Source organism: Puma concolor, chromosome B1, assembly GCF_028749965.1.
Source record: "Puma concolor isolate L17-30 chromosome B1, mPumCon1.1.hap2, whole genome shotgun sequence".
Classification (NCBI taxonomy): Eukaryota; Metazoa; Chordata; class Mammalia; order Carnivora; family Felidae; genus Puma; species Puma concolor.
This window is the reverse complement of record NC_141670.1, coordinates 27,057,818-27,083,829: the sequence shown is the minus strand read 5'-3', so window position 1 is coordinate 27,083,829 and position 26,012 is coordinate 27,057,818. Positions and strand designations below refer to the sequence as shown.

At 45.5% G+C, this 26,012-nt stretch overlaps 1 protein-coding gene across 3 annotated transcripts in view; it reads right to left on the bottom strand.

Moving 5' to 3' along the window:
* Nucleotides 1-6,286: 6,286 nt before the first annotated feature.
* LOC147581519 (uncharacterized) overlaps nucleotides 6,287-26,012 on the bottom strand; it is a 120,286-nt gene continuing 100,560 nt past the window's right edge. For 2 of the 3 annotated variants that reach the window (XR_015249990.1, XR_015249989.1), the window contains 3 exons: nucleotides 19,188-19,337; nucleotides 18,336-18,435; nucleotides 6,287-7,485 (listed from right to left, as the gene is read on the bottom strand). Coding sequence is in view for 1 of the 3 variants with exons in the window: in XM_086703349.1 (XP_086559475.1) it covers nucleotides 19,188-19,337 (150 nt within the window). In the remaining 2 variants the exon portion in view is untranslated. Of the gene's footprint in view, nucleotides 7,486-16,630; nucleotides 18,436-19,187; nucleotides 19,338-26,012 lie in introns of those variants that run through there. The other variant, XM_086703349.1, reaches the window with a different exon arrangement.

The following is a 26,012-nucleotide window of genomic DNA, read 5'->3' as shown; positions in this document are numbered from 1 at the left end:
TGCTCAATGTTGCTCCTCATCAAGGAAATACAAATCAAAACCACACACAGATACCACCTCACGCCAGAGTGGCCAAAATGAACAAATCAGGAGACTACAGATGCTGGAGAGGATGTGGAGAAACGGGAACCCTCTTGCACTGTTGGTGGGAATGCAAACTGGTGCAGCCGCTCTGGAAAACAGTGTGGAGGTGCCTCAAAAAATTAAAAATAGATCTACCCTACGACCCAGCAAGAGCACTGCTAGGAATTTACCCAAGGGATACAGGAGTGCTGATGCCATAGGGGCACTTGTATCCCAATGTTGATAGCAGCACTTTCGACAATAGCCAAATCATGGAAAGAGCCCAAATGTCCATCAACTGACGAATGGATAAAGAAGTTGTGGTTTATATATACAATGGAATACTACTTGACAATGAGAAAGAATGAAATCGTGCCATTTGTAGCAATGTGGATGGAACTGGAGGGTATTATGCTACGTGAAATAAGTCAGGCAGAGAAAGACAGATACCATATGTTTTCACTCATATGTGGATCCTGAGAAACTTAACAGAAGACCATGGGGGAAGCGAAGGGGGACAAATAGTTACAAACAGAGGGAAAGAGGCAAACCATAAGAGACTCTTAAATACAGAGAACAAACTGAGGGTTGATGGGGGGTGGGGGAGAAGGGAAAATGTGTGATGGGCATTGAGGAGGGCACCTGTTGGGATGAGCACTGGGTATTGTATGGAAGCCAATTTGACAATACACTATATTAAAAAAAAAAAAAAAAAGAACTCTTGGCTGAGTCGTGATCATGTGACATTGGGCGTCACATACTGCCCATATTGCAAGACATGGCTCATTTATCAAGTTAAAGTTTATTAGAGATGTTTGCTCATCTTGTGGAACACTTGCAGAACAAGTGACTCACAATCCAAGGTTTGACTGTATATATTACATATACACACAGTTAAACATCACCTTTAACGTACAATTGTTTCCTAGTCCGTATCAGTTTGGAGGTAAAAACCTATGGTCCCAGCCACCCTCACAACAGATTTATCTGGCATTTCCAGATGCCTCACATCCTTTCCCATCATTATAGAAGTGCTCATGCGTTGCCCTGTGCTCCCCGGTCCTTCCTGATGACTCTAAGAATGACGTCTGTATTCTTTCCTGTTCCCGCTCTCAGTGGCGACATCTTACGTGGATGCATGGACGTCGGTGTCAAGGGGGCTGCTGATGTCACCGGCTCCACTCTGCCCCCACCGGAAGCACTCGTGTCCCTGCTACTGTCCTGCCTCCAGTGCAGAAAGCATTTCCAATGCACTATAGCTGTGAGCACTTTCTCTGTTTTTTTTCCTTCTCTTTTTCTCTAAGATGTGGGCATTGGTCCATGGGCCCGGCCTGAAGTACGGCGTCCGATATTCAGTCACCTTGTTCTCTGACCTTGACTCATGGTCTAAAAACCAAAGTGTGTCCTTGCTTGTCTTCCTGAGGCACATCAGCCCCTCTTATAAATATGTTTCCTGTGGGTCCTCCTGTCATTTAGAAATGCTCTTACTTGTCTGAATCATAGTTCTGGTTCTAGTCATTTACAAGAGAACTGGCTGTTCCCAATTTACAAGAAGGTAAATTCTGGAAGTAAGTCGGGAAGCCAGTTCTTTAGAATGAGGGCCTCACATCCCATAGTTACAGAATTATACATCATGGCAAAGTTCCCAGGCCCATCCACAAAAAAACCTACTTATCCAAAATGTAGCTGAACCGAGGTAATAAAGCTATATGCAGTTTAACCATGCTTGGTAATGTGTTTCCATTGGAATGCGTGTCTTGTACCAACTGGGAAGCCAAGAAGGCAGAGTGAAATAAATCTTAAATTTGAGTCTATCTTGTTGTTGGGGATTTTGTAGCCTGTAAAACAGGATCCCGAGGGTGTTGAAATGTTGGATGTAGATGTTCATGGAGTCATTTATCAAATCCTGGGAGCTTCCAAAAGAATGTGCAAAATTATAATTTGGTTCTATGGAAGGAAAGCCTCAATTTAATACCGTCTACCAAAGCACTGCCACATCTATCATCTTGGAATGAGGTTGAAGTCCCAGAATCAGAGCGGATGAAGGCACAGCTCTAGGGGGTGGCGCCATGTTCTGGAACACGCCCAGAAATTGATGGGCAGAAATGCAGGTGGGACTCTGGCAGGGATAGCATACTGTTGGCCACCTGGTTTGGGAAGCGGTTTTAATCCATTTTGATTACAACTACATCATGCTCTCTGTTCCTAACAGATGGCTTTCTCTTATCAATTTGCCCACTCCCCATTTCTCTGTGCAAGAGCGTCTTTATCATACACTGAACAAGAGAACAGGCCAATAAACAATCTAAGGAAAAATAGCATTAGAGAGAGATTTCTTTAAAACCTAGCAGATGGCAAAGAAGCTTCTTGACCACGGGGAGGAAAGTAATGGACGGAACACCTACTATGTGCTGGGCATTGTGCTATGTCTTTTCACACGAGTATCTTTATCATCTTCCTAAAAATCACAGCACATGGACATTATTATCCTTATCTAGTTGTTGGAAACTGAAGCCTGAGGGGTTATGTTAGACCGAGAACCTTGGACCAATTGTGAGGATTCAAACACAACTTCTGGCTCTAGAGTGAGGCTCTTTCTCCAGCTCTACACCTCCTACCATTGGAATAGAGTATTTCACAGTCCTAGAAACAACTACATGTTACTCACTGGTTTTCAACCTGTAAAAAAAAAAAAAAAAAAGAGAGAGAGAGAGAGAGAAAGAAAGAAAGAAATTATTCAAGAGCAAGGATGCCCCCATTTCTTCTTAACTATATTTAATACAGGGCAGGTGGTAAGTGTGCAAAGTAGATTTGGCATTCAGTGGCTTAGCCTGACCCTGCTGGTCAGGCTGAATGAGAAGCCATAGTTTTCAGAGAGTCATGGCAGACACAGGGCTCCTTTGACATGGACCCCAAGCTAGCCAACGCTAAGGAGAAAGGAGCCCACCCACTTGTTTGACTATGTGGAGTGCCAGGCTCAGTGCCAGGAAGAAGAGAAGATTATATGTATTATTTGATAATAGAAACGGGGGAAAAACAAAAACAAAAGCAAGCCGGTGTTACAGAGAAAGCGTTTTGAGCTTTTTGGATTACAAAACAAAGGAGCTGTAACGTTCACCAAACTTAAATCTAGCCACAAAATCACATTGAAGCCAGTATACAGAAAAGAGTTGTATTTCCAGTGAGAAGACACACACACACACACACACACACACACACACACATCCAATTTTTTTTTTCCAATTCAGCCTCTTCAGTACCGGCTCCTCCTGCTGCCTGAGCTGCGTTAGACTCTCCCCTAGTGGAAGGCTGGGGCATCGCAGCCCTGAGGATCATCTGATTCAGAACAATAGAAAGGGCTCAGGATTTCCATTTCAAAATGTTTCTTTAGTTGGAATTGAGTGAAGACTGATGGATTTTTATGGAGTGGGGGAGACAGTAGAACTCTTTATACGCCCCCCAGGCTTATGCTCAGGAAATCCTAATGGAGCGCATGTTCTGGGAAGTACAGACAGATACTCTGCACAACCTCATTCATGCCTGTGCACACATCAGTTTCTCCCCATCCTTCACCACCAGTGGGACCCAACAACAAAATGTATCCCAGGGTGTGGCAGAGACAGCACACAGCGTAGACCTGCTGAGCTCTGACTCGGTTGGGTGGGTAGAATTCCATCTTGGCATCTTCATTTCCTTTCCGCTTGAGGGTTGACCTTGGTTTGCACTCAAAGGGCTGCTGACAAGATCTGTCAGGTGACAGTTTGCTCTGGTCCCTTCTCATTTTACTAACAGGCGGGCAACCCAAGCCAAACATGAGGAGGCTGCTTGCCCCAAGTCACGGTAGAAGGTTGAGCATATGATGGCTATGAGAAAGAATGGGACACAGTCATGGCTGCCAGCCTGGCCGTGGAGAAACCCTCAAAGGGAAGCGGCTGTCTCTCCCCTGGTGTGCTGGAAGGAGCAAAAGGTACAGGTCAGTCCGCTGGCCAAACCCAATTGTCTCTGGAGCTGTGCAACTCACTGGCTCTATGGACCCCTTCCAGAACACCAAACACCCTCAAGAAGGAATGGAAGAATGAAATGCACTTTCCAGGCTGCAAACTCTTTCTTTATGTCACAGACCTCAGGACAGGTCACCCATGTAAATTCAAAAGCAGTGGAGCTTTTAATATCAGAAAAGAAGAAAATGACTGCAGAGAAAAGGCCATTTGAGTAATAGTTGAAAATCTTCTGGGGAGTATCTATCCTCTTTAACTTGTTGGCACGGGGGGGCAGGGGGGGACAGAAGGTACAAAGAAAGTCATCACATAGTGGTCTGATAGAATTCCCAGATCCCACAGACAGAAAAAGTCTTAGGACATAGGTATTTGTGCAATATCAATACTGAAAGAAAGTTGATAATGCATTTCCGGCGCTGAAGGTTGGTAATTTGCCAATATAGAATTTGAATGTTCTGAAATTAGCACTTTAGCTTGGGTACAGCAGGGGCCACAGCTCTCCTGGAGCTGGAGATACAGTGGGTCACAGGAGCAGAGAGGCCTTGTCTCTCCAAGACGCTGGGGGCAGGGGTTAGCCCGGGGGCCCACCGCATCCAAATGGCTCTCCTCCTGAGTGGGGGGTGAGGAGGCAGGAAAGGCCCGAAGCCTCGTGGGTGAGGGCTCCCCAGGGTCCTTGTGGCAGAGACGAACTTGTGCCCACACTTGAGACACTGCAGAATCCGGAAAGCAAAGTCGAGCAGGAAGTTAAGGCCGGTGAAGCAGACAAGAGCATCTGAAGGGACCTGGGCATGAGCTGGTCTGGAGATGAATGGGCAGCCAGTGTTGGTCAAGCTCATGGACCAGGCATTAGAGCCAGGCCTGGCTCGGGTGAGTCAGCAGCAGCCGTCCCTTGGGGGAGCTGGCAGTATGTGAACCAATGAGGCATTTCAAAAAGTTCCACCCCTAAACTGTGGAGGTTTTGGCCAAACCTTGCTCAGGTCTGTCAAGGGTAGTGTACCTGAAGGAGTCCCCTACTGATTTTGGTCCTGGTTAGGTGTTTGCAGCATCCTTAAGTTAAGTCAATTACAGAGATGACCCCAAGAGCCAGTTTCATTCTTTTCTTGCCCCGTGCTGTTCCCCTAAATCCAGGCCGAATGGACACCTTGCAAATACCGTAAGAGGAGGTACGTGAATTTGGGTGGGTCCAGTTGCTGCCGTGGAATCTGTTTTGTTGAGCCATCAGGGATTCATTCTGATTGGGTTGGTTGGGTGGTAAATCAGTTAACCAGAACCCGAGAAGAGGAGAGAGCTTTGTAAAACCCACCCGGTACTAACACTTGGCACTAAACACTGGGGAAGTTCCCATCTCTCTCCAGGGGGTTCCTAACAGGTAATCTCTCCATTGCCCCTTCCCCGCCCCCTGCCACCATTTCACGGGCTAGAGGATAACAATGCACGTGTGCAAGCTCCCAGAATGCAGGGGCCGTGTGATGAAATCCTTTACGGCCAACACAGCATTGTCTCATACGGTAGCCACCAACCACATGTGGCTTTTTTTTTTTTTTTAACGTTCATTTATTTTTGAGAGAGAGAGAGAGAGAGAGAGACAGAGCATGAGCGGGGGAGGGGCAGAGAGACAGGGAGACACAGAATCTGAAACAGGCTCCAGGCTCTGAGCTGTCCGCACAGAGCCCGATGCGGGGCTCGAAGTCAGGAGCGGCGAGATCATGATGTAGGCTGAAGTCGGACGCTTAACCGACTGAGCCACCTAGGTGCCCGCGCATGTGGCTTTTAAGTACTTCAGAGTGGCTACTCAGAATTGAGATGTGCTGAATTCAAAGGCTTAAGATGAAAGTATCATGTAAAATATCTCATTAGTATGATTTTATATCAAGTACATGTTGAAGGGATAATGTTTTGGTTAAATAAAATCAATTATTAAAATTGATTTTTTTTCTATTCCCTTTTACTTCTTAGAGAATAGACTTTCTGTTTTAGAGCAATTTTAGGTTCACAACAAAATTGAGGAGAAAGTTCCTAACTACTTCCTGTCCCCACACACAACCGTTTCCCCCACTATGGCTACCCCACACCAGAATGGTACGTTTGTTACCGTTGATGAACTCACAGTAACTTTGTTAACACCCAAAGTTCATATTCCTTCACCTCTTTTTTTAAAAAAAGTTTATTTATTTTGAGAGAGAGAGGGAGAGATTGCTGGTGGGGGAGGGGGAGAGAGAGAGGGAGAAAGAGAGAGAGGGAGAGAGAGAGAGAGAGAGAGAGAGAGAGAATTCCAAGCAGGCTCTGTGCTGTCTGCACAGAGCCCAACGTGGTGCTCAATCTCACAAACAGTGAGATCATGACCTGCGTGGAGATCAGGAGTCAGATGCCCGACCAACTGATTCACCCAGGCGCCCCCTTTAACCTCTTAATGTGGCTACTTAAAAACTTAAAACTCCATTTGATGCATTACATTTCTGTTTTGTTTTTTTTTTTTTAAGTTTCTTTATTTATTTTGAGAGAGAGACAGCATGAGCTGGGGACAGAGGGAGAGTGGGAGAATCCCAAGCAGAGCCTGATGCGGGGCTCGAACCCATGAAACCGTGAGATCGTGACCTGAGCTGAAACCAAGAATCTGACGCTTGACTGGCTGAGCCACCCAGGCGCCCCTGATGCATTACGTTTCCTTTGGGTAACATTGTTTTATAACTTTTCAGGTGGCAAATCTAAAACAAAAAGTTTTCTATATGTTGGATGATCAGCCCACACCTCTACATGAATAAACTGATCTCAGAACTTTTGAGACCTTAACATAATTAAAAGCTGACCTTTGTCCCTTCTTTTTACAGCTAATTAGGAAGGAAATGACTCAGGAAGATCTCCACATACTCTATCAACTGAAAGTCTTGTCTCACACCCAGACTGACTTTCAACCCATTTTCTGACATTTGACCACCCATCAGCAGCTTGCTGTGGCTCACTGAACTGAGACAGGAATCCTCTGGAAAGCAGAGGAGCCCGTCTCAGGAATCTCTGCCGGCCTCTAGCTCCTGGCCCTGTTCCCTCAAAAGGTCAGTTTCAATCTCTAAGTCCCACAGGCCATGCACTAGAGTGACCTCTCCTCTTCCTCCCCTCAGGGGCCTGGTCGGCCAGAGAGAGTCCGAGAGAAGGTAGCGGTTGGAGTTGTTATTCTTCCTTGGCTCCCGTGAAACCTCACTGAATACTTATCTTGAAGATTGTTTTTCCTACATTGCTTTCTGCTTGGCTGGAGTTACATGGAAGACTGTGCCATTAGCAAATTGGCTTTCCACACCTCACAAACCAACTCATGTACTTACTCCCAGCGCGCACACAATACCTGCTCTAATTTCCAAAGTTGGCCGGCACTTCAGGCCCGAATCGGTGTGAGCCTCTGTCCAAGGCCTGGTAAGAAGGGCCCGTTTGCCTAAGAGGATTAAACAGAGCACAGTCAGCCAGGCATCCAGGAGACCATTTAATGACTTCGGCTCTAATCTCACACTGGTGCAGGCCTTGTCAGCCACCAGCGGTCGTGACTGGGTTTCTTTCTGACTGCTGTGTCTCTCCTCGCCCTTCACGAACTCCATTTTTATTCTTCTGCAGAATCCCCACCCCCCCTTCCTCAGAGCTCACATTCTGCTTCTCTCATCTATAGGGTTGGGCTTCTCAGTGACCCCCTTCAGAGCCTACTGAAATTTCAGACAGGAGGTAGAACTGTAGCACAGGCTCGCGTCATCACGTTGGACGAATTTGCCTAAACGGAACATCCACCTTCACAAAAGAAACATCTACTTGGCTGGAGAAAACAGAGTCAATGTCTGGGTTTGTGAGCCATCTCAGTCCCCAGCTTTTCTGTGACTTGGAAAACCCAGCAACCTACAGTCCACCTCTTGATTCTGAGTCAATATTCTCCCACCCAGTGCTTTGAACACCGACTCTGACCCAGAGGTCAGGCTCAAGAGTCAGTTTTCCCACAGTGCCCCTCTGTATTGTTGAGATCATTTAATGGTTTCTTTCTTGTGTTATAGGGCTGTCTTTCCCCCTCCGGTCAGGGAGAGGTTAGACAGTGTGTCAGTTGCAAGAAAGAAAATCCCAAGGAACATATCAGTATTTAATTTAAGATTTTTGCATTAGATTTATTAGTAAAACCCACCTGCTGTTTTTGTGAGTTCTGTGTGTGCATGATTCACCATCACTGCCAAGCTTTGGTATCAGGACTATGCTGGCTTTAGAGGAGAGGACTTTGGAAGCATTTGCTTTCCTTTCCCAGAAAAGTTCTTAAAGTATTAGAACGCTCTATGTCTTAAAGATTTAAAATAATTCTCATGTGAAACTATGTGGGCCTGGCAGCCAGACAATGTCTCAGCTTCATATACTCTTTAGGTTTTCACATTCGTTTGCTTAAGGTTGAACATAGAATTTTCTTTAGATTTCCTCCATCTTTGCGTTCCTTCCTGATTCTCCTTTCCAATTTTCTGTATTTGCATTTTGTCCTTCCATCTAGGGGAAGGGGGCTATTAAGGGTTTATCTATTTTGTTTAAAAAGCATTCTATTTCAGATTCTTTTTTTTTTTCTGCCAACTATCTAAGTTTCCAAAATTTACTCATTTCAACTCTCATCATTATTCATTCCTTCCTTTTGCTTTCTGTAATTACCTTGTGCTCTTTTTCAAACGTCTTGAGTTGAATAATGAATTCATTGTTTCAATTATTATTTTTTTATTTAGTAATGCTGAGTGCTTAAGCCTACAAATTTTCCTTGAAGCACTGCTTGCTTTAATCATATCCTTAGGTTATGAAGCATAGCTTTCACATTTATTTATAATTACCATTGTTTAGGTTTTCTGCACAAATGTTCTGGGCTTCCTGCTCTGAATACCTTCCTACTTCAAGTTTTTGGCTTTCCTCTCTTTTGTGGTGAGCAGGGCTGGGGTGGGGGTCTTAGAAGGCCCTGGTAGCTCTGGCCTAGGGTTCCATCCTAGGACCCCCACATGTCCCTACCACTCGGAAGTGGCAAACTTTAGAACACCACTATAGAAATGGCCTTCTTTCTTCTGTGTTCTCTCCAGGAATTTAAACTTAATGGCCCCCAGTCCAGCACTCTTGGTCGGGTTTTATGGAGTTCTTTTATTTACTTTGAGGGACTTCGGTATCCTGCTTTAGATCTGGAGAGTCAATATTTATCGAGTGACAAGTGCTGGTCTGATTGTTAGTCTTCCTTCCTCTTGTTACTCTGACTCAGACAGTTCCAGAGAGTCTCCAGAACGGTTTGGGGGTTGTAAGATATCATTTCCAGAAAGGGAAAGAGACAGGCAGCATTTTATTCCATCATCTGTTGTCAGATGTATCAGTTCTTCATTTGTCGAAGAATACCTGTGAAGTTTTCTAGACTCTTGAGGCTCATATTAAACCTAAGCTTGATTTCCACGTGACCACTTTCATGAATAGAAAAAGAATGCTCTCATCTTAAACGTTTCCTCAGTACTAGCTGATTTTTCATCTCGTAAGTCATATTTAGCCTCTATGCCTTTTACTTTCCATTAAGCAAGTAGAGTTTAACGGCCTGATTTATTCTGTTGAAAACATGGGGCACTGAGGGCTGGTAATAAAAGGGGGGATAGCTGACTTCTGCCCTTGCCCAAGGGGAGTACCCAGACTCCAGGCTTTTGTAGACTTGACTTTGAAAATGTGCTTAGTTTCTCCTGTGATTGCCTGAGGCTGTCTAAAGGGGTCCAGCCACAACAGCTAAATGAGGAAGGTCATTAGGTATGTCGATGTGCCTATTGTCTGGACTCTTTTTTAAACCTGCACAAATTGCTTTGGTCGGCAATGAGCCTGAGTAAGAGGGGCTATTGGTCTTTGGGTCATGCCGTTCCTATGACTTCCCTGGATAAGACAACCTTCAAAGGAAGAAAATAAAAAGCTAATCATAAATCACACTGGAAGGTTTACATAAAACCACAGAATCATCAGATGGAGTAGAGTGTGTCTCAGTCAGAGTTTTGCTTGGGGCCCACTAACTCATCAAGGTTTACGCCTCCCTCACCCTCTGCTGGATGCCATAGGCTTTCTGTGAGCAGCTGGGAGATTGAGGCCAACTCTGCATTCAGGGAAGCCAAAGGCAGTGCCAGGTAAGCGGGTTGACACTTTTCAGCCACCTGCCTTATGTTATGATGCTTCAAAATGCCTGCAGGCAAGAGATCCATTTCCTATGCTGGGTCAGGCTTTTCAAACAAACAATCCTCCTGAAAAAAGAGTTGGCAGGCTCTCCTTTAGGGATGTGGCAAATGCAAGAATTTTGGCCCTCTCTCCACACAGCTTTGGGTTATGTTATGTCTTTGAATTTTGCCGTTATTTCTAGCACTTTCTGAAAGAAGACAGTATAGCCAGGATATCTTCCAAGACAGATGGCTCTTCTATTTACTTTTGCAAAGGAGGGTGTAGAAAACAGAGAAAAGGCGATTAGAGAGATGATGGTAGGGATGCGTGATCTCCAAAGAATCTGGTGATTGTGTGAAGCGAGAGTTCAGGCTTAAGACATTAAATGCATGGACAAGGACTTTACGTACATTGCTTCCTGAAACATGGTACCGAGACACTATATGACTTTCATCCTGCAAGGTTTGTCAAGCTCCAGTGGCCCGGCCACAGGAGAAAATGCCTGGGCCTTCACAAATCACAGAATCGAGTAGACCTTCACCTAGAAAACTGTGACCCCAGTGGGTTGTATCTTTAATGTAAGCATGAGTTAGAGATATGCTAGCCCCTTCCCCACCACCAGCACTCCCCAAACAGCAAGGCATATTGCCTTCCTTCAATCTTAGCACTTGAGGAAGGAAACAAAATCTCCGCCTTGATTATTCATAAACACAAGACCATTGTGTAATTTTCCAGCTTCAAATCACACTACCTGAGTAGTCCCGAGAAACTCAAGTTGAAAATGGGTGGGGCACTTCTGGCCTGGAAACAGCCCTAGTCTCATGGCACTAGGAAAAGTGAAGCCTCTCAGATTTATCTCGAAGAATTTCCATTGAGAAAACTTTCAAAAAACATGAGCTCACCAGCACAGATCACAAAACTCACAAAGATACCAGGCTCCACAAGCATAATACCACTGGGGCAGAAAAAACAACAGATGGGATTCAGCTTCTGAAAGGTCTCAGATATTAGATTATCAGCCAAGGAATATAAAACAAGTAGTTTAAACTACACCTAAAGGAAAAACATCGAGGGTCTGTATTAGTTTTCCAGGGCCTCCATAACAAGGTACTACATACTTGGAGGCTTAAACAATAGATATTTATTTGCTCACAGTGCTAGAGGCTAGAAATCCAAGATCAAGGTGTCAGTAGGATTAACTTCTTCTGAGGGGTCTCTCCTGGACTTGTAGATGGCCATCTTCTCGCTGACTGCACATAGTCTTTCCTCTGTGTATGTCTCTGTCCTAATCTCCTCTTCTCATAAGGGCACGAGTCATTTTGGATTAGAACCCATCCCCATGATCTCATTTAACCTTAATTGCCTCTGTCAAGGGCTCATCCCCAGAGGCGCTGGGTGGCTCAGTCAGTTGGGTGTCCAACTCCTGATTTTGGCTCAGGTCATGATCTCACGGTTGTGAGTACAAGCTCCACGTTGGGCCCTGTGCTGTCAGCACAGAGCCTGCTTGGGATTCTCTCTCTCTCTCTCTCTCTCTCTCTGCTCCTTCCCTGTTTGTGTGCACTCTCTCTCTCTCAAAATAAGTAAATAAACTTAAAAAAAAGAATAAAGCGCCCACCTCCAAATACACTCGGCCCATTCTGAGGCACTGGGGGTTAGGATTTAGATAGATTAATGTTGAGGAGACACATTTCAGCCCATAACCGGCTGTATTCATATAGGCGAGGGACAAAAAAAATTACAAAAATTTTCAAGCAGATTTGAGAAACTATCCACCCAGAACTTCTAGAAATGAAAAACATTATGACGGTTTCTGTAAGCCTCAATGGATGGTTTCAGAGAGGCTTAGCACAGCTGAAGGAATGATTAGAAAACTGGAAGGCAGACCAGCAGTTTGTCTATTTCACAGAGAAATAAAGAGAAATGATCAGAATTGACAAAAGACTCCAAACCTCAGAATTAAGCATCTCAAGGAACCCAAGCAGGATTTGCAAAAGAGGGAAAAAGAGAAAGAAAGAAGGAAATGTACACCCAGATAGGGCTAAAACCCGAAAGCCAGGGAAAATCTAGAGAGCAGGCAAAGATCGATTACTTACAAAGGAATAACAGATTTACAACTGACTTCTTCATAGCAACCATGGGTGCTGGAAGACAGTGGAAACATTTTTAATATGCTGGGAGAAAGTAGCTACCAATCTCAAACCACACGTACAGGGAAAATACCGTTCAAGAACAAGAATGAAGTAAAGGCATTTTGGGGCAAGAAAAAACAGTCTGTGATGAAAAGAAATTCCAAGGACTTGTTTGAAGTGGAGGGAAGTTATCTTGTGTATAAATATTGAGAGGAAAAATGGCATAATGAGCCAAGAAAGTGGCAAATGTATGAGTGAATCCAAAAAATATTGACTGTATAAAACAATGGCAATAGAAATGAAATACACAGGACCAATAGCAGAGAAATTGGAAGGGATAACTGGGTTAAAGTGCTCTAATGTCACTAGAATGTGCAGAAGGAAGGAAACTTATTAATTAAATTTAGAATATAAGTGAAGCATGCTTGTCAACAGTCCTGGATAAGCTCTAGAAGAGAAGTACATTTATAACTTACAAAGTAGTAGGAATAAATGAGAGGAAATCAGCCTCAAAGAAGACGAAATATGAGAGGAGATGTGGAGATAGTTATGGAACACAACATAAGATAAAGAAAGAAAATATTTCAGTGATTCTGTTTAAATGAAGACCCACTAAATGCCTCTGTTAAAAGTCAAAGATGGGGGTACCTGGTGACTCAGCTGGTTAAGAATATGACTCCAGCTCAGGTCATGATCTCACGGCTCCTGAGTTCGAGCCCCAAGTTGAGCTCTGTGCTGACAGTCAAAGCCTGCAGCCTGCTTCAGATTCTGTGTCTCTCTGTCTCTCTGCCCCTCTCCCACTCGAGCTCTGTCTCTCTCTCTCAAAAATAAATAACATTAAAAAAAATTAAAAGTCAAAGATGGCAGACTGGATTTAAAATATCTAGTTAAAAGCTCTTTTAACAAGAAACACAGCTAAAACATAAGGATCAAAAGGTTCGAAGCACAGAATGAAAAAAGATACAAGAGAAAAATCTAAAGCATTTCTGTGTTGATGACTTTAATTTCCTGTTTGGAACTTTGTTAATTCTGTTATTCCTCTTTTAACCTCTTAAATTAGATGTTTAACCTATTAATTTTTACCCTTTCTTCTTTCTTTTTTTTTTAAACTATGAAGTTCAGTGTACTTTATTTATTATTTATTTATTTTAACATTTATTTATTTCTGAGAGACACACAGAGAGAGAGTGTGTGTGTGTGTGTGTGTGTGAGCAGGGAAGGGGCAGAAAGAGAAGGAGACACATAATCCAAAGCAGGCTTCAGGCTCTGAGCTGTCAGCACAAAGCCAGATGTGGTGCTTGAACCCATGAACTGCAAGATCATGACCTGAGTCGAAGTTGGATGCTTAATGGACTGAGCCACTCAGGTGCCCCTTATTTATTTATTTTTGAGAGAGAGAGAGAGAGAGAGAGAGAGAGAGAGCGAGCATGAGTGAGTGAGGGGCAGAGAGAGAGGGAGAGAGAGAGAATTCCCATGGGGGAGAGAGAGAGAGAGAGAGAGAGAGAGAGAGAGAGAGAGAGAGAGGAGTGCAGAGCTGGGCTCGAGCTCACCTGAAGCATGGTTCAAGGTCATGAACTGTGAGATCATGACCCGACCTGAAGCCGAAGTCGGATGCTTAACCTACTGAGCCACCCAGGTGCCCCAGCCTTTCTTCTTTTTTAATATAGGAACTTAAAACTGTAAACTTCCCTCCTAAATAGCATGTCAAGTTATAGCCTATACATCTGGGGGAGGGGAAAAGGATTATTATTTTTTTTTTTACTATATACCACTTTGCATTGAAAAATATTTAATGGCATGGAGATACACTTTTAGTAATGTGTTGTTAAATATCAAAACCAAATAAAGTGTGAACATGATTCAATTATCCCAAAAAAGATACAGCTGTATGTATTTGTGTCATACATGTATAGATACAGGACGAGAAGGAAACAGAGTAAATTATAAGCAGCAGTGAACTCAGGGTGGCAGGGCTCCAGCATTTTTAGTTTTCCCTCTACTTTTCTGTAATCCTTTTGTACCTTTCTGTATTTCCATAATGCAAATGAATTATTTTTATAACCAGAGAGGTTTACAAAAGAGGAAAAACAACCAATACACGAAGCAGGATGCTAGAGGGAGAAACGGTCTGTTCGTGTTGTCCCGAATAAGCACTATTGGATTTCCCGTTAGAGTCCCAGCCTCACGGACACGAGCAGACAACCGGGAGAGAATCAATGTGCCCTGGGACACTGGGTGGCTAAGAGCTGACCCGTGTCCGGTTTTGTGATCTCATGTGCCTCGTGCTGTGCTACATGCAGCCTCGTCCTCTTCTCCCTCAGAGACAAGATGTGAGGGTGGAATGGTCAAGAGTCTATAATCCGCATTCGAGACTGGGGTTTCAAAAGAGAAACAACAAATGCTCCGGGAATCTGAATGTTTCATGTGGCACATACACAATTTTTGAGCTACATTTGCTCTTCTGGGCTGTCTACTAGAGAGAAGGAAAAGTAAATGGCTTTTCTGATGAAATGCCAAGAGAAGGCTCTGATGACATTAGAAAAGATCTCCCTCGTTTATCCACTCATTGTTGACTTGGAGGATAGGTCTCCCCATCTTCAGAAGCAAGAACAATGCTTAATTCCTCTGACGTCCCAAGACGAGAAATGATATATCGCCAGAAAGGTTATTACTGAAACATGGCATTTTCTATCAGTTGCGGGTCTGAGTCAGTCCATCCATCCGTCCAATCATTCATCCATCCATTCGTTCATCCATCCATCCATTCGTCCAACTATCCACTCAGCCTAATGAATATACATATAAAAACAATTATGCATTATGCATAGTAATGCTGCAGGGAAGGGAATAAGATATTATCCTTGCCCTTGAGAGCCTCATGAGCAAACAAAGAGAACTATGTACAGAACTAATTATAATGCAAGTTAGACTAAGTGCTAGTGTTTATCATCTGTATGTGAAATGCTGAGGGGAGACAATATAAAAGCATAAGTTATTTCCCCTGCCTTAACGTGATGGACAATCTCACATTCTACATAGAGAATGTAACCCGAGAGACAGTTCCATAACAAATCCTGATGATATTCCCTTGAGTGACCCTGGACTCAGAGTTCAAGGAGCGCAAGCTAGGAGAAAGACATTCCCAGGTCCAGAGATGTGCTCTCCTCCAGGTCCTCTGAGGCAACAATGGTAGGTCTCTGTGAAAATGTGCGTCTCCTCTGTGTGTGGGCAAGTCTGCTGGCACAGGGTTTTACAAGCTGTTTCCATCAGCTTCTTACCTGCTCAACTGAGATTCCCAGGCCTCACGAGACCTATTGCTTAACCAAGATACAGCTCAGTTGCACTGAGGACTGACAAGACTGGCATTCAAGGCGGTAACATGAGCAGGTGGATGCCCTAACTGCCCCAGGAACCCATTTTCCAGACCAACTCTGCCCCAAAGAACTTTCTGCAATGATGGAAGGACATTGTGCAATACTGCGGCCACCAGCCCATGTGGTCCGTGAGTACTTGAAATGTGGCCAGTGAGACTCCAGGATGAAATTCTTAATTTTATTTCATTTTAATTTTAATACGTTGAATTCAAATTAAAATGCCTTAATTGTGATTAATTCAAATTGAAATCGTGGCTGCTGGCTTGGAAGGCAAAGGAGTTCTGGATTATGGAGCTCAAGGACATGTGAGGGAAAGAGGTTTCCTTAAGCTAATGGGCGCCCTGGTGAGTCACAGAATCACTCAGCTACCCAAGTGGGTCAGACTGGACCTTGACTTTCAGCAGTCGGATGGGCTCATGCCACAGGGTTCAGCTTCTCCATCCCCTCTCCGCTTCCACCAACAACTGCAATCTGGTGGTTTCAAGAATTTTTAGTCTGATGAAACAAAGGACTCACAAGACCACTGAATCCAAATGCCATCAACCTAAATGCTGTCCTCTACTCGTGCCACTGCTGGATTCTAAAGATTAGGATGCCTTCAATGGCACAGCAATAAAGCCTACAATGGGGCCCAAGAATCCAAATTACTAAAAAAAAAATGGATCGGGACTCCTGGGTGGCTCAGTCGGTTGGGTGTCTGACTTCGGCTCAGGTCACGATCTCACGGTTTGATTCGTGAGTTCGAGCCCCACATCAGGCTCTGGGCTGACAGCTCAGAGCCTGGATCCTGCTTCGATTCTGTGTCTCCCTCCCCTGCCCCCTCCTCCCTCCCACTCACACTCTGTCTCTAACTTTCTCTCTCAAAAATAAATAAACTTAAAAAAAATTGATCTAGGTACTTCTCCTGTGCCTTTAGAAACCACGTTGGCTCACGTCAGAAGAAGTGATACAGTATAGAACGTATTACAGTGGGAGCATTTACTTACACAACAAATATTTATTGAGAACACAATATGAAGAAGATATGAGTGTAGGTTAGGGAAACTGCAGTGAACAGGACAGGCCAGACTGCTGTCCTACGGTCTAGTGGGAGACAAAAATAACCATTAGCAAATAAAGAGATGATTTCAAGTAGAGGACGTTTGTTGACGTGTGGAAAACAAACTGTGTAAGGAGAAGAGGGGACCGGGTTTAAGAGCTGCTTTAAACTTGTGTGGTCATATAAGGTCTGTCTCCGGACGTGATGCTGAAGCCGAGACCTAATCAGTGCTGCGTTCATTATGTGGTGGTCTGAGGGAAAAGCATTCCCGGCAGAAGGAATAGCAACATGCAAAGTTCCTGAGATAGAAACAAGCCAGGGCTGTTGGAGGGCAAAGGGAAAGGAAGGCGAGAGGACAGAAGAGATCCAGAGGTTGGATCCTGGGGTGTCTAACATTAACAGGGAAATCAGGAAGAGAGTAGGAGAAAGCAATAGTGTGACAGGAGGAAAACTGAGAAAACGAGGTATCACGGGACCCCAGAGAAAAAAAACTTTAAGGAGGAGGGAGGAGTCAACTGTGACAATAGCTGCCGTTGTTTTTGTTTTTCTTTTTTGTAAGATGGATCAAAGAATGGACTTCTGGGTTAAGTAAGAGGAGGTCAGTGGTCCCACTCTCATGGGGGTAGGGGTGAAGAAGGTGGCTGGGAGAGAGTGGGAAGTGAGAAGATAGAGATGGTGATAACATGTAATTTTGGAGGAATTTTACTATAAGGGGAAACAGATGAGCCATGGTTGGATGGGAATTAAGGTCAGGGAAGTTTTTGTTTCATTTCTTTAAAATGTTTTATTTATTCTTGACAGAGAGAGAGAGAGAGCGTGAGCGGGGGAGGACCAGAGCAAGACAGGGACACAGAATCCAAAGCAGGCTCCAGGCTCCGAGCTGCTGCCACCACAGAGCCTGACGCGGGGCTCGAACTCACAAGCTGAGAGATCATGACCTGAGCCGAAGTCCGACGCTCAACCGACTGAGCCACCCAGGCAGCCCTGTTTCATTTTTGTTTTCAACATGAGCCATTTCAAGTCAGAGGTACATATCAGTGGGAATGATACTGGAGTAAGAAGGATTTTGATGGTGCAAAATGATAAGCAATTCCCACTGTCCTATGAGAAATGAGTCTGCGGTCCCCTGGAGAACCCTTCCTCGCCCAGGAGTCAGACAGTGAGAACTGCCTCTGTGAACACTCTTGAGTTTCCACGTATGAAAACAAAGGCTTTTAGTTGGATTGGACAATGGGAGTGTGGCCACTAACAGCTGACATCGTGGTCTTTTAACAACTCTTGGGGTGTGATATCATCAGTTGGCATGAATCTTACCACCCAGGGAGGCATACCACTCATGATATGGCCCCTGGAGGAGTGGGAAACACTGAGGGACTCCCCGACCCTGGTGCTCCCTTGAGTGAGAGCCAAACATAGTGCAGTCTCCTGGGACATCCACCTGCTACTACAACCTAGTGCCCGTGCTGTGCCCCTCCCGAGATGACATGGGCGGGTCAGAGGTTTAGGATCGTTGGCTTGCTCAGCCGGGATCAGCCTCCTTTTACCTTTATCACCCGTTGTCCTTTTTTGCCCTTACCAATCAGTCCCTTTTAGGCAGTGGACACTCAGGAGGCACCAGGAACTCGGTGTGGGAGGGCTGGTTCCTTCCTCCACCTCTGTCTTTCTCCTGAATTGCTCTGCCGTAGGTGGTCGAAAGGAAATGCGTGAGTGGAGATGAAACCCGTCGCACTCTACACATCAATAAGATACGTTGCTACAGAGTCTGGCCCATGAGATGGTTTCTCTAAAAGGGATAGAATATTTCTGCTTTCCCCACAAACCCCGAAACATAGGATTTTTCAACAAGTGCCTCCAAAGACCTGGTCATGAACTTGGCAGAGCAAATGGCTACCCTCCAGACCCTAACAGTGGGCAAGGGACTCAGATCCACCTGTAGAGTCCAGTTTGCCAGGAATCAACGCATATTTAAAAAAAGGCTGCTTCTGGGGCGCCTGGGTGCCTCAGACGGTTGAGCGTCCAACTTCAGCTCAGGTGATGATCTCACAGTCCGTGAGTTTGAGCCCCGCGTCCGGCTCTGTGCTGACAGCTCGGAGCCCGGAGCCTGTTTCGGATTCTGTGTCTCCCTCTCTCTCTGACCCTCCTCTGCTCATGCTCTGTCTCTCTCTGTCTCAAAAATAAATAAACATTTTAAAAAATTGAAAAATAAATAAAGGCTGCTTTTTAAACGGCATGACAGGTTGTACCTCCAGCCCTCCTTGAACAACTGCCTCATCCTTCCCAACCAAACTGCCAGCGATCCATGCTGGTGAGGGCACCCTCCCATATCAGGGTGTCTGGGCTGAGAAACGCATGTGCGGGTACTGTTCTAGAATAACTTAGAGGGCTACAACACTCAGAGCCAGGCATGGTTAAAATGAAGCTTACTTACTCAACACAGAGAGCTTTGGTGATCGCTGTTACTGGAGGAAGCCATTTGGGCAAATACTAGAAAGCACAGCTGTGGGGTGCCCTGCAGCGAAACTGCCTTCTCTTTGCTTTCACGGGAGCTTGTGTCTGAATGAGAGAGCTCCACTGGCCGCTGGGGGACAATAGAAAGAAAGATCAGATGTCACCATGTAAGCATTAAATAACCTGTGACTCCAGGAAATACCACTGAGGCAGGAAGTCCGAGGAACAGCCCTGAGCTGGCAGGTTCCGGACTGAAACCTTGCCGGGTCTTTTTTTTTTTCTTCCCCTTTTTTAATTCTTGAGGGACTGGGCTAAAGGCATTGTTTTGGAATTGCAGAGCAATTGATGTAATAATTCATAAGCAATATCAATTGAAATAGTGATTTGGCCATGGTTTGTGAGTCATAATAGAATAATAACATTGTACCCATCACACAAATAATTATGAATGGGAAAAAGCTTGACAAGGACAGAACATTTAAATCCGAATGAGCAAAGTAATAGAAGCAGGACGTTCTGGAAGGGTGCATTTGGCCTCTGCATGTTCTCATTGAAACGGACTTGCTCCTACCCCTTCAGCTCAATGTAAAACCTCGTGATGATGGTTGACCAGGACACCTGGGAAAGACTCAGCAAAGAGAACTTGGGGACAGTCACATCCTGCTTCCAGCACAAAGATCTGAGGGAACGTGTGAGGTGTTCTCAGGGAAGGAAACAGTCACTAGGCGGCTTGCTTAGCGAATGCGTTCAGCTACCATGGAATTTCTAAACCACTTTGCTTTAAACGGCCTTTTTGTATCCAGAGAGGACCCGTATGTGGCAGAAATGGTGAGGTTGATCTTCAGTAGCTGCCCTCCCCTTTGCCGTCCCTTCCCCCTCCTATAACTAGCACGCTCCTAAGCGCTCGTGCCTTTGATGAAGCAGAGGGGCCCTTTGAAAAGCAGGACTGGTTTGGGCTAGCAGCCTGGGCTTGAGACCCAACACCATGGACTGGTTGTGCGACCTTGAGTAAGTTATTTCACATCTCCGGGCTCAAGTTTACTCATCTGAGCAGATCTCCCAAAGGTGCCTGTGCATTAGGGACAGGGGGGTTGTGGGGGGCGCCTGGGTGGCTCAGTCGGTTAAGCATCCAACTTTGGGTCAGGTCGTGATTTCACACTTTGTGCGTTCGAGCCCCACGTCGGGCTCTTTGTTGTTAGTGCAGAGCTTGCTTTGGATCTTCTGTCCCTCTCTCTCTGCCCCTCCTTTGCTCACCCTTGCTCTCTCTGTCTCTCTTTCAAAAATAAATAAATAAACATTAAAAAAAAAAGGGACAGGTGAGTTGGGTAACCAATGTTGAACACAAAGGCATGAATACCTGATCCTGACTTCCAAAGCCTGTGCCCACTGGGAGGCCTCTTAGGCAGGTGCATTCAAATGGTGACCAAGTCTTTTCTACTTGGACATAAGGTCATCCTTGGCTCCAGATTCCTGGGTGCACTTTGTGTGATTGTTTGGGACACCTCATCTTGTCCATACGCCCTTTGAAGAGCCAGCGAGGAATCCAGAAACTGGATTTACTGAGGGCCACAGAGAGTGGACCTAGATTCTCCAAGAGCCCCCTCTCACTAGGAGTATGGGGCTCCCTCCAATGGCGAGGGGCCTCCTTCAGATATTTGGACTTAGCAGGGCCAATGCTCATACCCAACCTAAGTACTTTTGCTCTGTTCCCTTGTACACAAAAGGCACAGGTATCCCCCCAGGACTCGCATCGGGGGAAAAAACAACTAATTAATATAATTTGACTTTGCCTGGTCCTTGATGGCTGATTGATTGATTGACACTAGTGCTTTTTGAGTCACAACGGCAACAAACAAACAAAGAAACAAAGATGAATGACGTGCGAAGGTCGTATTTTCGTAAATGCTTATGAGCAAGTTGGAGGGGATACAAAGGGAAATCATGCTTTATACTCAGATGCATCCCTTCCCTTGTGCTGCCAGAACATGCTACAGTAAATTGGGTGGCTTGAATCGGCAGAAATGTATCCTCTCGCAGATCTGGAAGCCAGAGGTCTGAAATCAAGAGGCAGCAGGGCCATGCCTCCTCCAGAGGCCCTCCGGGAGACTCCTTCCTTGCCCTGTACCTCAGCTTCTGGTGGGCCCACGCATTCCTTGGCTCCCGGCAAAATACCTCCAATCTGTGCCCCCCTCTTCACATGGCCCTCTCTCTCAGTGTCCCTCTGTGTGCCGACCTCCTTCTCCTTTCTCTTACAAGGGCATCAGTCATTGGACTTAGGGCCCTCCCTAAAGCCAGGATGCTCTCAAGATCCGTAACTAATTATATCTGCAAAGACCCTATATCCTCAAGGTCAGAATCAGACCTATAAATAGAGAAGAAACTGATGGCTGTCAGAGGGAAGGAGGTGGTGTGGTGATGGGCAAAATGGCCACGGGGAGAGGGAGCTGGGGGCTTCCAGTCATGGAATGAATGTCACAAGAATAAAAGGTACAGCACAGGGAATATGGTCAGTGGTACCGTAACAGCACGGTGTGGTGACATATGGTGGCTACACTTGTGGGGAGCACAGCATAATGTATACATGTGGAATTGCTATGTTGAACGCCTGAAGTTAATGTAACATCGTGCGTCAACTATACTCAAATTAAGAAAAAAAATACAAAATAAGTCTTGAATTCTACTCCTGAAACCAATGCTACACTCCATGTTAACTAACGTGAATATGATTTTAAAAGATCTGGGGGGCACCTGGGTGGCTTGGTTGGTTAAGTGTTGGACTTCGGCTCAGGTCATGATCTCGCAGTCCGTGAGTTCGAGCCCCGCGTCGGGCTCTGTGCGGACAGCTCGGAGCCTGGAGCCTGATTTGGATTCTGGGTCTCCCTCTCTCTCTCTGCCCCTCCCCTGTTCGTGCTCTCTATCTCTCTCTCTCTCTCAAAAATAAATAAACATTTTAAAAAATCAAAATAAATAAATAAATAAATAAATAAATAAATAAATAAATAAAATTTTTGTTTAAAAAAATAGAAAATAGGGTTACGTCCTGAGGTTCAGAGTGGACACGACTTTTGGGAGAACACTATGGAACATGCTGCATGAGGGGACATATAAGTTAGTAAGAGAGATAAGACAATGGTGATTGGTTAACATACAAGGCAAAACATATGTTCTTTGAAAGACTTGTAAGGAAGGAGTTATGGGCATAAAAAGGAAAAGATGTTGGGGTGCCTGGGTGGCTCAGTGGGTTGAGCATCTGACCCTTGGTTTCGGCTCAGGTCACGATCTCACGGGTTCATGGGTTTGAGCCCCACAGCAGGCTGTGTGCTGGCAGCGTGGGGCCTGCTTGGAATTCTCTCTCTCCCTCTCTCTCTCTCTGCCCCTCCCCGGCTCGGTCTGTCTCTCAGAAAAATAAATAAATAAATAAAACGTAAAAAAAATTAAAAAAAAAAAAAAGGAAAAGATGTTCCCATTCCGCAGATCTGGAGGAAACTGGTAGATAAAGTAATTGAAGAAATAGGCCTGGTCGGAGGAGAGACATCTTATAAGGTAGGACATTTCTGGAAGGGGAGAAAGCCTAAGTACAAAAACAGAGAAAACGAGGGTTGCTCAGGAACTGTGGGATTCTACTTACGGTATTATTTTGAATAATCATTGGCCACTTTATATGTGACATGCACCTTGATCACACGTGCCCAGCACAGTGCTCTGCACACACGGGTCAGTTAATATTTATTGACCGGTAACATGGAAAAGCTTAACTCCGCCTCTCCAACCGAAATTCTTGAATTGGTAAGCTAAGCTCTGTGGTCCCACGTGCTATTTTTCACCAACAGGCACTAAATAACATAATCAATGTAACGATGACAATAAAACTAATTCAGACAGACAGCTAATTAAAGTTGAGCCAAGAAGGGTAACATGGCCCTCATTACTGAATTGACTAATTGTTTTCTCGATTCCTGGAACAAATTCCCCCTTTGCCGTCCTATCATGCAACAAACTGAGGGTTTACAGCGTGCAAGGGACTGACTAGGGAAATCAGCAATGAACAGCATAGACCGGTCCCTGTTCTGTCCCAGTCACAGGTGAACATGTAACCCAAACGCTCATATGTCATCCGCCAGTGACTGCAACAGGAGGTCCCGTGTCTTTTCATACCCAGATTATGATGACTCTGGCTTCCCACCTGTCGACTTCCCAAGGCCCTCGTTCAACAGATATTCCCGAACAGTCGTGAGGTTGCCTACTTTGGTTTGCTGACTGCCAATGCTGGAGGCCAGAAACCCAGGGACTTGAACTCTTCGCCTGACTCCTAACTGCTGCTTCCAGATTGCCCTGCGTGCAGGAGGAGGAGCCGGGGGCCATGGCCCGCTCTGCCTAAGTCATCCTAGCTTTCTGCAGAGACTGCCCTCTGCTACCAGGATCCCGCTGTCCCAGGCATGGTCCAGTCTCTGTTTAGCATCTGAGATGCCCACAGGCTTAAGCCTCTGCCTGGTCACTTGATGGTTTAAGCTCCGTCTCCTGCACTTGCGCTCGGCCTCCTCTGGGTGCATCTGTCACTTCTCCGCTCTCATTGGCAGGTGCTATCCATCACATGGCACTGAGAGGACAATATATCAGAATCTCAGGGAACCACAGGATGCAAGGGATTTCATTACTTGTTCCAGCTGCTTCGTCTTACAGAGGTTAAAAGATTTTTTCCAAGGCCATACATATAACTGTATAATTTTATTGATACTTAACTTTATTATCAGTCTCTTGTATAACCACCCTTGAGCTGATGTGAAAAGAGCACCGCAAACCGCGTGGCCTCAACAACATAAGTGGGTCCTCTTACATTTCTGGAGACTGGAAGCCTGAGGTCAAGGCGTCAGCAGAATCGGCTTCTTCTGTGACTGTGAGGGAGAGTCTGTCCCACACCTCTCCCCTAGCATCTGTGGTGTCCTTGGCTGGTAGATGACGCTTCATCCTGATGCTTGCCCTCGTCTTCACGTGGCGTTCTCCCTACGTGTACATCTGTGTCCAAATTCACCCTTTGTATGAGGCCACCAGTCAGATGAGATCAGGAGTCCACCCTACTCTGGGGTGACTTCGTCTAACCAGTTACAGACACAGGGACCCTATTCCCCAACTAGGTCAGCTCCGAGATACCGGGAGTCAGGACCTCAACAGCTGAATTTTAGGGGATGCGATTCAACCTCTAACATCTGTCCTCACTCAGATCAAAGGACAGCGGGTGTGGACAGTCCTCTCCACATGTGATCAGAGTCTGTCAAGATAAAAAGATCATGAGTTCATGGAAGCCCACACAACTGTTTTGTGGCAGAGGTGCCCTGTGTTTACCTTAAAACATGTGTCTGGGGCGCCTGGGTGGCTCAGTCGGTTAAGCATCTGGCTTCGGCTCAGGTTATGATCTCACGGTTCCGGGGTTTGAACCCCGCGTCGGGCTCTGTGCTGACAGCTCAGAGCCCGGAGCCCGCTTCGGATTCTGTGTCTCCCTCTCTCTCTGCCCCTCGCCTACTTGCACTCTGCTTCTCTCTCTCTCTCAAAACTAAAGAAACATTAAAAAAAAAAAAAATGTGTCAACCTTCCAGGCAAACTCCATCTTCTTTCTGTCGTTTAAACTAGTCTGCATCAAAAACGTGTACAGAGGGCTCAGCAGCACCTCTCTGGAAATACAGGTTGTCTAAGTGCAGAGGGTGCAGTCAGAACCCCGAGCCCTTTCAGGGGGCACGGCCAACGTAGACACTGTCTGTGGCTGGCCACTTCATTCCAGCCTCGCATTCAGAGCCTCCCCCAGAAGCCGCTGACATTTATTTAGAAACTAATTGCGCTGCGGTTTGGGACCCGAAATGGAAAAAGATCAGTTCACATTGCAATCCATCTTGCAATGAAATGGCTGCTGTGGCACCAGAAGAAAATCGTTCCATGAAGTCAAAGGCAAACCTCAATTCAAAGGACAGAAAGGCCAGAGCCCTGAGCTGAGGGGCTCCGTGTCTCAGCCATGCCTGCTTTTTAATAGCACTGCCATCACCATGGCATTCAGCTCCTGCGCCCGTAAAGCCCCCTTTCTCTCCATCTCTTTCCCATAACAGATACTTCTAATTATCTGTAAACACTTTTAACCACAGCTACATTCTATTCTCAGACTGGTTTGGCCCTCCTTTTCTGAGAAAGCGGTGCCTCCCCCTCTGCCATTCGGGGCTGTCTCCATCCTCAGAACCATGACCGCCTTTAAAATCTGGACCCCCTCATCCAACGCCCAGGAGAAGAGCTCATAGGACACCCGTTTGGCTGCACGCACACATATTCCTGGATTTCCCCCCCGGGGAGTGTAGTAGGAATGCAGAGTCTTGGGCTCTACCCAGACCTGCGGAACCAGAATCTGCATCTTAGATGCACTGTGAGTGGAATACACACTAAATTCTAGAAGTATGCTCTCGCAGGATTAGGGCTGGGTGCAGGCCCTCCATAGCTAATTGTCAAGCCGGTAAATGACTCCTTCTTATCTCTCTGGCACATATTTCGTCCTCACTTGGCTGGCTGCAAACCATCATTAGCATTCATTATTTGTCTCCCCAGACCCACTGAGTTCTCTACAAAACAATCAATATTTTAATATGACTCAGAGGATGGTCAATCTGAATTTCTGAATTGAACATAAACACTGGATTTTCTGCTGTTTTGGACTCTCTGTGTCATTGTTATAACAGCTCTAGTACACTGGGCACATATAGAAAGTTAAATGCAAACTTTCTATATTTTTAAAATTGAGGATTAGAGAATGTTAACTGTGAAAGGGAACTTA